The following is a 16,414-nucleotide window of genomic DNA, read 5'->3' as shown; positions in this document are numbered from 1 at the left end:
TCATCTGGAAGAATAAAAGACCTAGAATATTAAGAAAATTAATGTAAAAAATATGAAGGAAGGTGACTAAGCTATACCAAAGCTTAAATTATATTAGCAAGTAGCAACCATCAAAGCAATCTGGTTCTTGCTAGAAATAGAGTGGAGGACCAATGTAAAGGTTAGGCACTCACCATGTAATGGCAAATGACCAGGGTCACTTAATGTCTGACAAAAACAATGATACGAACTTTTGAAAGAAGAACTCATTATTTGACAAAAACTTCTGGGAAAACTGGAAAACAGTAGGGCATAAATTAGTCATAGATGAACTCTTCATTCCATATACTGGGGTAAAGTCAAAATGAATACAGGATTTAAATTTAAAGGATGATACCATAAACAAATTAGAGGACCACAAAATAGTCTAAATTTGTCAGACCTATAGATATGGAAGGATTTAGGTCAAAACAAGACAGAGAACATTATGAGAGGTAAAATACATAACTTACATTAAATTAAAAAGTTTCAGCACAAACAAAAATAACGCAGCCAGCAATAAAAAGCAAACAACAAAGTGGGGAAAAAAATCTTTAAAGCAAGTCTCTCTGACCAAAGCCTTATTTCTCAACTCTATAAAGAACTGAATCAAGTTTAAAAGAATACAAAACACTTCCTAATTGGCAAATGGTCAAAGGATATAAATGGGCAATTCTCAGATGAAGAAGTTAAAACTAGCTTTAGTCATAAGAAAAAAATGTTCCTAATCACTATTAAGTAGAGAAATGCAAATGAAAACAACTCTGAGGTACTGTCTCACATCTATCAAAATGGATAACACGACAAAAAAGAAAAATGATGAAGTTGGAGGTGATGTAAGAAAATTGGGACACTAACACCCTGCTGCTGGAGCTGTGAGCTGATATAACCATTCTTTAGAGCAATCTGGAACCATGCCCAAAGGACTATGAAACTTTGCATACCCTTTGACCCAGCAATACCAGTTACTAAGTCTCCATCCCAAAGAGATAGATAAAAAGAACTTGCATGTACAAAAATATTTTTAGAAGCTCTTTTTGTGGTGTCAAAGAACAGGAAACTGAAGCAATGTCCATCATTTGGTGAATGGCTGAATAAGTTCTATATGCTTGTAACAGTGTACCCTTACCCATAAGAAATGACAAAAGGATGATCACCAAAAAGCCTGGAAAGTAGACACTTCCCAGCTGTGTGACCCTAGGCAAGTTACTTGACCCCCATTGCCTACCCTTACCACTCTTCTGCCTAGGAGCCAATACACAGAAGTTAAGGGTTTAAAAATTAAAAAAAAAGCCTGGAAAGACTTCTAAAAAAGTGATGTAAAGTATAGCAGAATAAGGAGTACATTGTACATAATAACAACACTAATGTAAATGATGAATTGTGAATGAATTGACTATTATCAACAAGGCAATTATTTAGGACAATGCCAAGAGACTCATGACAAGAAAAGGATATCCAACACCACAAAAGTCTGAATTTAAATTGAAACATACCATTCTTCCTCCATCAACTTTTCTTTAGTGTAAGCAATTTGTCATCTTTTACCACATGACAGAAATGGAAATGTGTATTATATGATAATATATGTATGACCTATATCTTATTACCTGCCTTCTTGGGGAAGGGAAAGTGGGAGAGATAGAGAGAACATGGATTGCAAAATATAAGAAATAAATATTTAAAAATTGTTTTAATATGTTATCTGGAAAAAATTTATTATAATTTAAAAACACATACATGATTTATAGTCCCTCTCCCAAAAGGAGGTGGAAGAATGATCAGCATTCTTAGAACACATGACAGGTCAGAAATCTATAGGGATGTTTTTAGAACAAGCAGATATCAATTTACTGAACATCAGTTAATGCTAATAAGAGATATGTGCTATTGTTAAAAGTAACTGAAAGTAATTTCTCTCTAGATGAGGCTTATGCTTCTAAGCCTTCGTTCTTTTATCTGTAAGATAGCTATACAAAATGATCTTCAAGGTCCCAAACAAATTTTATTATTTAAATATATTTATTATTTAAATATTATGACCCTATAAACAGAGCCTATGGGCTGCTGCTCCTATTACAAGAAAGGAAGAGGAAGCAAATGAATGATGGAAAATAGAGCTGCAGTATCCTGGAAGTCAAAAGGAAGGGAGTAGGTCTAATTCGGTTCAATACACTCTAGCATACTTTAGCCCAGGATTCATCTCTCCATTGTCCTCTATGTTTCCTGTAACTCTGATTCATTGAGCAGTGACTGTATTTTATGACTGCCAGTCAGACAGACTCATCAGAGGAGCCTTCATGAAAATATATGTTTTTGCAGTAGTGAGAAGCTTGGGGTCATAGAAGGGAATGTAGCCTTGCAAATACCATGAGCCTAATCTCCTAGGGCAGCTAGGTGATGCAGTGGATAGAATGCCTGGCCTGAAGCCAGAGAGATCTAAGTTCAAATCTGGCCTCAGACACTTACTAGCTCTATGACCCTGTACAAGTCACTGAACTCTGATTGTCTCAGTTTCCTCATGAGTTGGAGAAGGAACTGGCAAGCCCTTCTAATATCTTTCACAAGAAACCCCTAAAATTGGGTCACAATGAGTCTGAAGCAACTGTCGTTTGTCCCCACGAGAACCTCTGGATCTGGGTCATTTCCCTAAGTGGAACTTTAGTGTTCTCACTTTCATTATGGTAGCTTCAGCTTCCCCTATTAACACTTGTTCTCAAAAGACATCTAGAATAGAACAGATTTTTATTAGCTCAGGAAAGTAAGAGCTCATACTCAAGTGGTACCACCCTGGGATTCTCTCTTACCTTTCCAGGACCCTAAGTGTTCCTCTTGTTACTTATAGTGCTCTAAGCAAGCAGGAGGACAAGCTGTGGTCCAGGATGCAGTGAAAGACCTTCACTTCTTCGATGTCTGACTGAACTCTAAGCATTCCATAGAGCCTGCTTCAGCAGCCTTCATGGCAGTTGGAACACATCGTTCCCACCTTCTCATTCTCCTGGAGGAGGTCTTCACATGCATGGAGTAAATATTTCCCCTAATTCACCAAAGGATTTGAGGAATACTGGTTACTCTCAACCTGGTTTAGCTGGTCAATAGAGGCCATTTTATTGGGATGTGGCCTCTGTCTATGCTACAGCTTCTTAGCCATAGGTAGGAGTTGGGTAAAAGGTAGACACCAAAGGTCAAGGAATGGCCTTCACACGAGAGGTGCTAGTTCTCCTGCTACTGGATTTAGATAACAGAAAGAGAGACTGAGGTCAGTGAATTTGTACAACTCTGCCTTACTCACATCCAACTCATGGGCAAAACTGTCATATTTTTACTAGAGCATTTTCTTAAAAAATAAGTATGAACAATAACTGTAAGTCCTGGAATGTGCCCACCCCCCCCCAGTGGAAAAAAAATCTCAGAGGTTTAATAGAAGGTTCTGATACCACTTCCTCTGATGAGCTATTGCCTTTCCATGAAGATGTATATGTTTCTCATGATTTAAAGTTCTCCACCAATTGTGGCTCCATGTGAGGGGAAAGACTGACATTGAACCTTTATAATGTCAAAGTTCTGAGAGTTAAGATACCCTCCATGCTTTGAAGAGCCACTGTCTCGCTCTCAGCCCTCCACCCCAGGGTAGCATAAAGCCCCTATGATTTTCAGCATTGCCCTTAGTTGTGTCCTGAAAGGGAAAAATCGCTTGGGTTTTGTTCTTCTGTGACTCATCGCTCCCTTTATCCCTTTGCCTCTTTGCTCCCCCATTCTCTTGTCACTGACCTGTTCTTTACAGACATCAGGATGCTTTCTAGCCATAACTGATTCCCTTTCCTCTCAGGTAACAATAATCCTTTTTATAGCTCCATTAGATGTGCTTTATTTTAGGGTAGCTAAGTTATGCAGTGGATAGAGGCTGGAATCAGAAAGATGTGAATTCAAATCCAGCTTCAGGTGTGTACTCATTGTGTGATTTTGGGCATGTCACTTAAACTCTGTTTGCCTCAGTTTCCTCATCAATAGGGATAATAGTAACCTGCCCCACAGGGTTGTTGTGAGGACCAAATGAGATAATTATAATTAGCACATAGTAAGTGCCATATAGAAGTTAGTGTTATTATTAATTATTAGTTATATATTCTCCCTAAGAGATACTGCTAGTTTGGGGCATCTGGACTGGGATCCTGACTGTGTGCATTATTATTTTTCCACAACTTTCTTTTCTATATAACCACATCTCACAGACTTTCCTTTCATGCAAAGGTGGCTTGGGAACAACTCAGCACTGATTTAAACCATGCATTTTTATCAGTTTTGCTTATTGCTTTAGCACCTAAATTTATTTAGGCTATTTTCAGATAGAAGAAACATGATTTGTTGATGGAACTCAAGCTTGTAAATTTTTTCTCATTTTAGAACCTGTGTGAAGATGTACTCCTTTGGCATAAACTTTGAGAATTCATCATTTTCCAGACATAATAAGACATCATAGTATAAGTTTTTGAAGTTGCTTGACTAATTGATATTAACATACACATTTATTTTGACCTCTTATCTAACTCTTTTTTAAATCACCATATTAAAAATAACACGATCTTTTATTCATCATATTTCTCAATCAGCACTATGATTGAGAAGATGTAGTTCACTGTAGATTATTGTAAACAAAAGTTTTCCTATTCCTTTCTCATATTTGAGTAAAGGGTTTTCTCTATATATTAAGACCATTCAGATAAAGAAGTTTGTTTTTGTTTTTGCTTTTAGGAATAAGCAAATAGGACTATGAGATAAGAGCTTTTGTTATCTTCTCAGATATCTTTTGGGTATTATGATAGTTTCTGATTTGTTGCACTCATTTGAAATCTCTTTGCATTATTTTGAAAATCAATCCTTTGAGTGCCTTTAGAATTGTATTTCTTCTACCAGAGATTCATTTTGGCTAGATGGATTTCCTGAATTCATTATTATGAGTGCCATTTCCCTTTCTTTCTATAGCCCACTAAATACTTTGATGCTCCAGTAAAAATATGACAGTTTTGCAATCAGCAATAATGAGAATGTAGGTCATTATACAGATCTGTTTCTTTTCACATCTATTTGTTGTCCTCATTTCTAATATACTGACTAATTGACAATGAATTCCCTGGATTTAAAACCGTTAGAAATATTAATTATCCTTCAAACCTTGCTTCATCAAGTCTGTAATTTATTTAAATAAACACCCATGTTTTATTTTTATGAATACATTTTACAGTAACTTTCTCTAGGGTATTATGTAAATATTATAGCCTTATTTTTCAAAAACATTTTTTTAGTTAACAAGCATTTATTTTTTTCTCCTTCCCACCTCTCAAGCTTCTTAAAAACAAAGAAACAAAAAGATATGGAAACTATGAATCATATAAGCATAGTCAAGGAAACCAAATTCTCATGTTAACCACATCCAAAAATGTGTTTCTCTTTTTGAATACTTAACCATCATCTCTGTCATCAGGTGGGCAGCATTCTTTAGTCCTCTGGAATCATTATATCTTTAAGAAATATTAAGTCTTTTGGAACTTTTTTATTTTTTTTTATTTTTATTTTGAATATTTCCCCATATCTACATGTTTCATGTTCTTTCCCTCTCTCCAAACCCCCCCAACTCCCCTTAGCCAATGTACAATTCCGCTGGATTTTACATGTATCATTGATTAAACCCTAATTCCATATTATTGATAGTTGGGCTAGAGTTATCATTTAGTGTCTACATCCCCAAAAATATCCCCATCAGCCCATGTGTTCAAGCAGTTGTTTTTCTTCTGTGTTTCTCCTCCCACAGTTCTTCCTCTGAATGTGGCTGGTTTTCTTTCTCATAAGTCCCTCAGCCTTGCTCTGGATTCTTGCATTGCTGCTAGTAGAGAAGTCCGTTATGTTTGATTGTACCACAGTGTATCAGTCTCTGCATACAATGTTCTCCTGGATCTGCTCCTTTCACTCTGCATCATCCTGGAGGTCATTCCAGTGGAACTTTTTAAAAAATAATATTGATGCTGGAGTGTTTTCTCCTGGTTCTTCTCATTTCACTATGAATTAGTTTATATAATTTTGCCATGACTCTCTGAAGCCATCTCACATTTCCTTCATCATTTCTTAAGAGTATAATAATAGGGGGCAGCTGAGTAGCTCAGTGGATTGAGAGCCAGGCCTACAGATTGGAGGTCCTAGGTTCAAATCTGGCCTCAGACACTAGCTGTGTGGCCCTTGGCAAGTCCCTTAACCCCTTTGCCTAGCCCTTACCGCTCTTCTACCTTGGAGCCAATACATAGACTCCAAGACAGAAGGTAAGGGCTTAAAAAAGCGTATGATAATACTCTATTATATTTATATTCTGCAATTTATTCAGCTATTCAATGATTAATGGTCCCTTCCTAAGTTTCCAGTTCTTTGTTACTACAAAAAAACTGCTATAAACCTATGTTGTCCTGGAGGCACAAAGAGTAGTGCTGATAGGTATAGAGAGCATGCATGGTTTTGTTACTTTAGAGCACATAATTTCAAATTGTCTTCTAGAATGGCTGCTCTAATTTATAGCTTTATCTATAAAATATTAGTGTTTTCCTTCAGCCTCTGCCATATTTGCCATTCTTTTTATTATCATTTTTGCCAAGCTGACTTTAGAGTTGCTTTAATTTGTATTATTATTATTTTTAGTAGTAGTTTGTTAGTAATTATTAGTAATTTGGATCATTTTTTTCATATAGCTACCATAACCTTTTATTCTTTGAGTACCTCTTGTTTATATTCTTATCAGTTGGGGTTATGATACTCATTTTAAAAATTCTAATCAGTTCCTTATATAACTTAGAAATGATGCTTTTATGAAAACATTTTTGCATTTTTCCCTCACTTAACTGATTCTTTTTTAACATTAACTATATTGGATTAGTTGGTGGGAAAACACAAATTTAGTCTATTTAAAATTTTCCATTTTATTTTCTTTGATATACTCTTTCCTTTGTTTGGTCATGTACTTTCTAGCTACACATAGATCTGAAAGGCAATTTCTTCTTTGTTTCTCTGACTTATTTATAATGAGACCACTTATGCCTCGATCATATCATTTGGAGCTTCTCACAATCTAATATGTGAGGTGTGTTGTGAGGAAGATTAATTTAGTAATAGTTTTGGACTTAGTAGGAAGGGCTGGGGGATTCCAAGATGGAATGAAGTAGCAGGAAGTGGGGCTTGTGCTCTGAGAGGGACTCCATAGTGGTTGGGGACATAACTGTTGCTAACCCTGGGAGATCTCAGAGTAGGGAAAACTGCATCCAGATTCCCTGGGATCCTGAGAGGTGGAGGCTTTCAGCAGTGGACAACAGACCTGCAGAGCAGCACCAAGTGGGGAAGTGGTTTGTGATCTGGTGGACAGCATCACAAACTCTCTCTCCCTACCTGGGTACCTTGGATCACCTGTCCTGGTGGAGTTGGCTCCTGGCATCCTGAGACCATCCTTGGAATTACCGTGAGACCCCAATTGAAAGCCATACTCAAGCCCTTTAGTTGAGCTGACCAAAGCTGGCTGGAACCAGGTTTGGAGGAGCTTTCCCTGTGACTTCAGTACTGCTTCCTTTGGGCCCTGGCTGGCTTAGGTCAATAGAATAGTGTAGTCAAGTCCTTCCCTTGCCCCTGTGGTTTGCCCTTAGGTTTCAAGTGTAGAATCCCTTATCCCATCCTTTATTTTTGTTCCCCTCAATTAAATTAAACTGTTATAAACTTTTACCTTTTGCCTACTGGTTCCATAGGCCCTGGCCTAGGAGGGCTGAGTGACTGTTGGGCTAACTACCATTCCTGTGACAGTTAACAGCTTGGCAGTAAACCCTGGTCTCCCTATCCTGGTTGGTCCTGTCTCTCCTTCAACCCAGTATGAGCCCACAAACCATTTAGTTACATTTTAATAATAATAGTTAACATCCCTGGTGTCCCACCATTACAGGTGTTGGTCAAAATCCCATTTCTGCCATGTTGCTTTCTAGTTTTCTCTGGAGTTGTATTTTTTCTTTTTTCTTTTTTTTTTTTTTTTTTGCAGATAATGAGTTCTTACCCTAGTACCTGGGATCTTTTTTTTTTTTTAAACACTACTACACTTATTCTTAAAAATAATTCAAATGTTCCGTCTCGGATTGAAATTTTTTAATAGCTTAGACTCTTTTTTGTTTCATTTCTACGTGTTATATGCTTGGTAATTACCTTTTTTCCTTTCTACTTATTATTCCTGCAATAATATTATAAAGCTACAATTATGAAACCCTCAGATAACATTGATTGGTTCAGTAGCTATTAAAACAATAATTAGCATGTAGGACTATTGCCTTTTCTTTTAAAACTAAACAATATTGTTTTAATGATTTGAACCTAGTAACATTATTCATGTTGTTATGAGTCAACAGCAGGGAAATGAAATTACAAAAAAAAAAAAAGACTATTGTTCACATCTAATGTAAACGCAAATAATTAAGTCCCTGTTTGAAAGTGATCGAGTGAGTCACCTTCCTGTTCATCATGTAGTGTAATTCCAGATCAGCTAGGATAAGAGTTGGATAAAGATAAACTTCTCTTGATTACTATTTAACTGCTCTTTTCCATAAGGTAACCTACAACATGATATGTTTGGCTCCAATTATCAGGGTAGAAATTGCTTATGCAAATCAATGCAAGGCAATGAGGTGTGGAGAGGATATCATTATTATTGGTTGGTGCTCATGAAATTCTGATGACCTGAAGATAATGACAGCCCCACCAAGAGAGGAATTATTAGCAGTGAAAATGTACACAGTTACCTCCATGAGAATGGAAGGATACTATGTTAATATGGGTTCTATTAATGATGTATCAGATACAGGTCCCCATTCATAATATAAATATACATGCAGATCTATTTTCCTATACCTGCACACATATGTATCTATAAATGAATATGTCTTGGTGCTGTGTTTGGTGTTATAGCCAGTGGTGTTTCCAAATTTATAATCATACATTGGCTATATGAATGAGAGATCAAACCACCTGCCTGAGTTACCTAAGAGGAAACAACATAGTGTCTGGGGAAGAAACGACTTTATCCCTTTTAGTTGTTGCTTTTGTTGTTCAGTCATTTTTAGACATGTCTGACTCTTCACAACCCCATTTAAGTTTTTCCTGGCAAAAACACTGAGGTTGTTTGCCATTTCCTTTTCTAGTGCACCTTATAGATGAGAAAACAGTCCAACAGAGTTAAGAGACCTGCCAAGACAGTTAGTAATTTTACAAGGCTAGATTTGAACTCATGAGGATGAATCTTCTTGATTCCAAGCACTGCCCTAGTTTAAAAGGTAGGGGACCTTTATTCGAATCCCAACTTTGCTGCTTTGTCTTTTGTATGACTTTGGGCAAATCACTTAACCTTTCAAGGTGTGAGTTTCCTTTTATGTAAAATCAGGGTGGTTAGAAGATCACTGAGATTCTTTCCAGCTCTGAATCGATGAACTCTACACTACAGTTAATTTTGGGAGGCTTTTTTCAATGTTTTACCTAAATAGTGGCCCTGTATTGTGGGAAGCCAATAAGAGAAACAGAGTCTAAAATAGATAAAAATCTGAGACTCCTCTTTTGACCCCTTTTGTGATCCTAGTGATTTCTTGTTGAAAGTATTGTGGCCTTATTGAAAAGCTTTACACTCTCATCAAACCATTAGTTAAGAGGTTAACATTATTCCCCTTTGGTCAGGAATGCAACCAAGGCTGAAACCTTAGTTTAGCAGGGGCATTTGCCCCTGAGAAAAATATTCTCAGACTTAGCTTGCTGATAATCACACAGCTGAAGGTCCAACCTGGTTCTTATCTTCACCTTGAAGTTTCTGAGTTTCTCTGTGTTGTCTAAACTAATTGCAATGTCTATGGAGTTGTAAAACTCTCTCTGTGCTCGTGGGTGAAAGGGAGTTTGAATTTTCATATGTAATAAACTTGTGATTCAATGGCACTTCAGAGAAGCAGCTATGAGTTAACAGTCAAGATCATCTCCCATGTCCCATTATTTCCTTATCAACTAAGGTGTCCTTATCAGAGATGATAAGTAGATCTGGACACTCTATGGCACATGCAAAAGGGGAGGGAAGGTACAAATATTCATTTAATGCCTACTCTATTCCAGGCACTGTGCTATGCACATTCTTATGTATATTATCTCATTTTATCCTCACAACAAGCCCGCCATGTAGGTGACATTATTATTTCCATTTTTCATTTGAGGAAACTGAGGCAAACTGAGGTGAAATAACTTGTCCAAGGTCACACAGCTAGTAAATATCCAAGATTAGATTTGAATTCCGTTTTCTCTGACTCCAGATGCAGAACTCTATCCACTATGTTACCTTATAGAAGGATAGGGACTATATCTGTCCTTTCACAAATATAGGGGATTTCCAGCTGAAGAAACATCATTTACCAATGTCCATTAGTACCTTGTCCACAGCCTACAATTTTAGAGAGTGATTTGGGAACCTGAGAAGGTGTAACTTGCCCAAAATCACATAGTATGTGTCAGAAATGGTATTTGAGCCAACATCATTCTAGTTTTAAAGTAATTTCTCTATCCACTTCCACTATTCCACATGAGTTCTGCTTAATGTTTACATATTTAACCTTCAAGTACATAATGCTGTTATGTAAAATAATATGTCTTGCATTACTCAACAATTCAGAATAGTTAATTGTCATCACTGCAACGAGTGCTATCCATTGCCATGTTCTACATTATTTCCTTAAAAAAAGTGCTCACATTCATTTCAAGTTTTATTTTTAGAGTTTGATTTAATCAAGAAATAACTACAAAGTTAAAATTAATTAGTGCATTTGGAGGGAAAGATTAAATTTAAATTAATGGAAATAACCTCTCTGGATTTGGTAATCAAGGATTCTCATCTCTAGCAGATAAAAAAATGTCAAATCTGTGTCTTTTTCTTAAAGAGTTAGCAGTTGCCTGTGCATTTAGACCTCGTGAAACAGCCAAGCAACTTATTGTTCTTCTGTTCCTATCAAGTCATTTCTGCGGAATCATTATATTGGTGAAGGTGTTTATAAATTTCAAGCTGGAAGGGAATTCTGAGATTATCAAGTCTGACCCTCTCCCTTTTCTAATGAGGAAATTAAAGCCCAGTGAGATTGCATAGGGGTCACACAGGAAATAAAGTATCTGAGACAGGATTTGAATTCAGATCTTTCTGACTTCTAGTCCATTTCCATAGCCTATCTGCCTCAATATGCTTAGAAGTATCTCTGATAGAGTATAAAGCACTCCAAATTTAGAGCAAACACACACACACACACACACACACACACACACCCCCCTTTGTTTTAGTTGTTACTCTTCCACTTACTAGCTATATCAGCAGTTCCCAAACTTTTTTGGCCTACCACCCCATTTCCAGAAAAAATATTACTTAGCCCCCTGGAAATTAATATTTTTAAATTTTAATAGCAATTAATAGGAAAGATAAATGCACCTGTGGCCATCACCGCTTCCCTGGATTGCTGCAGCAACCACCAGGGGGCAGTGGTGCCCACTTTGGAAATCACAGAGCTATATTATCATGGCTAAGGCACCTGCATTTCGAAGAATCTCAGTTTACTCATGTAAGCTGTTAGGTGACTCAGTAGATAGACTGCTGGTTTTGGAATCAGGATAACCTGCATGGAAATCCAACCTCAGATACCTAGCTTTAGTAGCTATGTAACTCTGGGCAAGTTAAAACCTCTGTATTCTTCAGTTTCCTCCATTGCAAAATGGGGATAATAACAGCATCTATCATTAAGGGTGTTTTTTTTTAACCCTTGTACTTTGGTGTATTGTCTCATAGGTGGAAGATTGGTAAGGGTGGGCAATGGGGGTCAAGTGACTTGCCCAGGGTCACACAGCTGGGAAGTGGCTGAGGCCGCGTTTGAACCTAGGACCTCCTGTCTCTAGGCCTGACTCTCACTCCACTGAGCTACCCAGCTGCCCCCATTAAGGGTGTTTTTGAACATTTCCCATCCCTCCTTTTCCCTTCTCTCCTGTTCCCTTTCCTTCTCTTTCCTCCCCTTCTCTTCCCTCCCCTCCCTCTCCCTTCCCTCCCTTCCACTGCCACCTTCCCTTCCTTCCCCTCCCCTCACCCCCTTCCCTTCCCTCCCCTTCCCTCCTTTCCTCTATCCTCTCTCCCTTCCCCTTCCCTCCTCTTCTCTTCTCTTTGCTCCCCTTCCCTCCCCTAATTCATTGAATTTCATGTGTTATTTCTATCCTAAATGGGGACTTGCATCCACAATGCTATTTTCTGATATCGCCTAACCTAGACATGGGCAGTTGCCCAAGTAAGCATGGAGAGTTTGTTTCTCTAGTCTGTGATAAAATGAAAGCTATTCCTCCTGGTGTTATGAGTGATTGACAAAGACTGAATTCATCCCCTGTGCTACAGTTTGTACAACAGAAAATGTACTTAGCAAATTTGAATGATGGCAGAAATATCCCATGTTACACAAATCCCCAGTAAGAGGAAATTCCTCCAGTTTCATCTCTGTGATGTAAATGAGAACTTTGTCTATTGCCACTGGGTACAAGGAGATGATGAACATTCCCCAGGAAACAGGGACTTCTGATTTACAATCAAATATACTGTTTCCAATTTCCTTCTTCCCTTTGAAGTTAGGGAATTGTATATCCAACAGCCACAACTAAATGCTAGATTCATAATGATAGAAATGGTGGCTCTGCAGAAAGGGAGTGGGGGAAGAGATGATGCTTAGAGTGGGAAGTGTAGGCTTAATGGTTAAAAATGAGGGCTGGGAGGTCCCAGCCCCAAACTGGGACTGCATGGGAAACAAACTCAGCACTGAGTTTCTTTATTGGTTATTAGTTTGTAGGTCATAGCTCTGGAAGCAAATACACATCATTTTTATAATAGGCAGCCTGTCCTCTGCAGAGAGACTCAGAGACTTCAAAGCCTCTAGAGAAGGGGCTCACACCTTTGGAAAAGTGCCCCCCTTCTCTGTCCTTCTAGTTCTTTGGTCTTTTGGTGGCAGAAAGGGCAGCAATGGAGAATCAATCACATAACCCAGAGCTGAATAAACATCAAACCAGGTCACAGCTGGACCAAGACTGTTTCCCAGGGATGCTAATAGTAAACACACACACACAGACACACACACAGAAAAATACATGCTATTCTGTCTTGGGTCCCCCGTTTCCTGGGGATATAGATATCTGTTAAAGTCTCATAAAGAAAAATATTTTAACATATTGCAGTCTGAGTTGATTGAGTTCTTTCTGCTCCTTTCTACTACGGAAAATGCATTTCTCTGAGGCTTCAAGATGAGAGGCAGATGGACTATTTATTTCTCCCTTAAGTATTTCAGAGCAGATGCAGCTTTCTACTGAGCCAACAGGTCCCTTACATCAGCAATAGGTTGACCTGCTGCAATAAAGGAAGGGATTTCACTGGGGATTTTTTAGAAATCAGTTAGTAAACATTTTGCAGGTGCCTACTATGTGCCAGACACTGTGCTGAACCCTGGAAAAATGAAATTAATTTCCCTTTAATTCCCAAAGCATTTATGAGGTACTTATCATATACTAGGCATTCTGTTAGGTGTTAGGGATGCAAAGTCAACAAAACAAAAACCCAACCAAACCCTCTGTGTTCAAGTAGCCTACATTCTGTTGGGGGAAGTGGAGGGATGACAGCAGGCATATTGTTGTTATAGTTCAGTTGTTCCGTCTACTCCAACTCTTTGTGACCCCATGGACCATAGCTACCCATGGAATTTTCTTGGAAAGGATACTGGAGTCTTTTGCCATTTGCTTCTCCAGTGGATTTTTTTTTCAGGCAATCAGAGGTTAAGCAACTTGCCCAAGGTCACACAGCTAGGACATGTCTGAGGTTGGATTTGAACCCAGGTTTTCCTGACTCCTGGAGGGATGATTGCATGTAAATAGATGATTAAATACAAAATATAAACAAACTAATTTATGACAGAAAGGTACTAGCAACTGGAAGGATTGAGATAATTTAGCACTGTCCCTCGAATATTATAAAGTGTTTATTGCATTTGCTTTGGTAAGTTTCCTATAGGAGGTGGCCCTTGATTTGGGCTCTGAAGAAAGCTAGATTGTATAAACTGCAAGTGAGGAAGGAATCCATACTAGTACCAGAGGAGAGCTTTTACAAAGGGACAAAAATGGCAGATGGATGCGGTATGTGGAAAAAAGCAAGCAGGCTAATGTGTCTGGAAGGTATTGCTGCCCTCTCTGAGAACATTTTTTAAAATAGTGTTATTTGATGAATTAATTAAAAAACATGCTATAGGTGAATCTCAGTTACATTTTATTTGGTAATTTTAATTAAAAAATACCACCAGCATCACAGTGTCTCCCTCTTTGTATTAATGCAATTCCTGTAAATGGAGATACTTAATCAAATTCAGAAATGTGTCTCAGTTGTTGAATTGGTAATTATTTAGCTTGCGAATTGTAATTACTGATTTATATTCTTTTAGGATTATTTAACCATTCACAAATATGGCAATGCAGCCAGAAATGACCTATGGAATACGCTGTCAGAGGTAAAGTATATTCTCTTTATGGGACACCAAGCCCTACCTTTGTATCCTTGTGGCTGTGTGTGATGTTCAGAGGAGACCATGCTGTATAATATTAATTGGATTTCTAGTACTCTTGACCATTTCTGCCTTCCATTTCCTCAGGCTGCCTTTATTGTTATTTGCTTTGTAAATAACCTCTGGCCGGGATACTTAACGCCACCTATGTCCTCTGTACTCAAAACACCCATAGTAAGGAAGTGTAGATAACCTTCCCAACAGTGTAACTAGACATTCTTCCACTCAAATGGGATTTTGGTATGGAAGTACCTGGTATATTAAAGGCAGAATTGTGGAAGTTTCAATATCAGCTGTAATCATGGGTTTGAGTGATATATATATATATATCACTCAAAGTACCATCAGCATCTCAGTTTCTCCCTCTTGTATTAATACAATTCCTATAAATGGAGATACTTAATATATATATATATATGTGTGTGTGTGTGTGTGTGTGTATATACATATATATAGTGCATAACAGAGTGGAATTGCTTGTCAACTCTGGGAGGGGGGAAGAATGAAGGGAGGGACACAACATGAATCAATGAAAAAAATTAAAAAATAAAAATTTAATAGACAAAAAAATCAGATGTAATCTAGTATTTGAATGGTAAATGTTTCATGCTCTATTAGAGAAACTGAAGTTACTTAACACTGATACTTGAGGTCTTCCCTGTGCCAACAATAAAACTTCTGTTTTATCTTCCATCACATTAAAACATTAATGTTCACAAAGTCATTTTATGCCTGGGATGGGCAGAAAGCCTTCCCCTAGGTTAAAGAAAATTAATTTTACTAGTACATGTTGGCATCATTGATTTTGAATTAAAAATGTACTTTGTAGAGGTAAACACTTAAAAGTGGCTAATTTGTTAATAGTTTTTTAATAAATTAGCTTTTAAAAATCTTGATTTTTATAGGCTTTACGAAAGAATGGAAAATATGTAAATATTCAAGAAGTAATGGATCAATGGACTCTCCAGATGGGTTATCCTGTCATCACCATCTTGGGAAATGGAACAGTTGACAATATGATAGCCATTACCCAGCAACATTTTATTTATGACAGCAGGGCTAGAGTTAAGACTCCTGAGTTTGGAAACAACAGGTATGAAGTCTTTTTGAAAGAACTGAAAATTTCAAAAGTTGAATATATGTTATAAATTATAAAAATAAGCTAATTTCAAAATGACATCCGTAATAGAACTGCTTTGTTTTGAATAATACTATTCTCTCCCCTTCTCTTATTAATGGAAATTCCATAGAAAATAATATGGTGATACACTTTGAAAGTCAATTATATGGCACAAGATGTAGAGCACTAGACCTGAAGTTGAGAATACCTAAGTTCAAATCTAGTCTCAAATGCCTACCACTTGAATGAGCTTTAGCAAATCACTTAAAACCTATATATCTCAGTTTCCCCAACTGTAAAATGGGTATAATAATAGCATCTACTTCTCTACTAGACTGTTATGAGTATAAAATGAGATTATATTTGTTAAGTGTTTATCATAATGCCAAATAGGTGGTAGAAGCATAATAAATTCTTGTTTCCTTCCCTTACCTCCTATGAAAATTCAGGATCCAGGATTGATTATTTTGTTTGTAGATAATCCTGTTGTTTAATTCTCCTCTTTTACCCCTCCCCCTTTGTGTCATTTGGTCCAGTGATAATTTTAAAAGTGAATCCTAGGAAAGAAAGATAAGATAACACACAGACTAGGCAATTCTGCTACTTGCAAATAGCTCTGGCAAACAAG

The 16,414-nt window shown here is 37.3% G+C and overlaps 1 protein-coding gene across 1 annotated transcript in view; it reads left to right on the top strand.

Annotated features, from left to right (window-relative positions):
* The window catches only part of TRHDE (thyrotropin releasing hormone degrading enzyme), a 455,256-nt gene that overhangs the window by 316,015 nt on the left and 122,827 nt on the right, over positions 1–16,414 (top strand). Inside the window, exons 8-9 of the mRNA XM_044679190.1 lie at positions 14,547–14,612; positions 15,572–15,759. Coding sequence (XP_044535125.1) covers positions 14,547–14,612; positions 15,572–15,759 — 254 coding nt within the window. The remainder of the gene's footprint in view (positions 1–14,546; positions 14,613–15,571; positions 15,760–16,414) is intronic.

The sequence above is a fragment of the Gracilinanus agilis genome, chromosome 5 (assembly GCF_016433145.1).
Source record: "Gracilinanus agilis isolate LMUSP501 chromosome 5, AgileGrace, whole genome shotgun sequence".
NCBI lineage: Eukaryota > Metazoa > Chordata > Mammalia > Didelphimorphia > Didelphidae > Gracilinanus > Gracilinanus agilis.
This window is presented reverse-complemented; position numbering and strand designations above follow the sequence as displayed.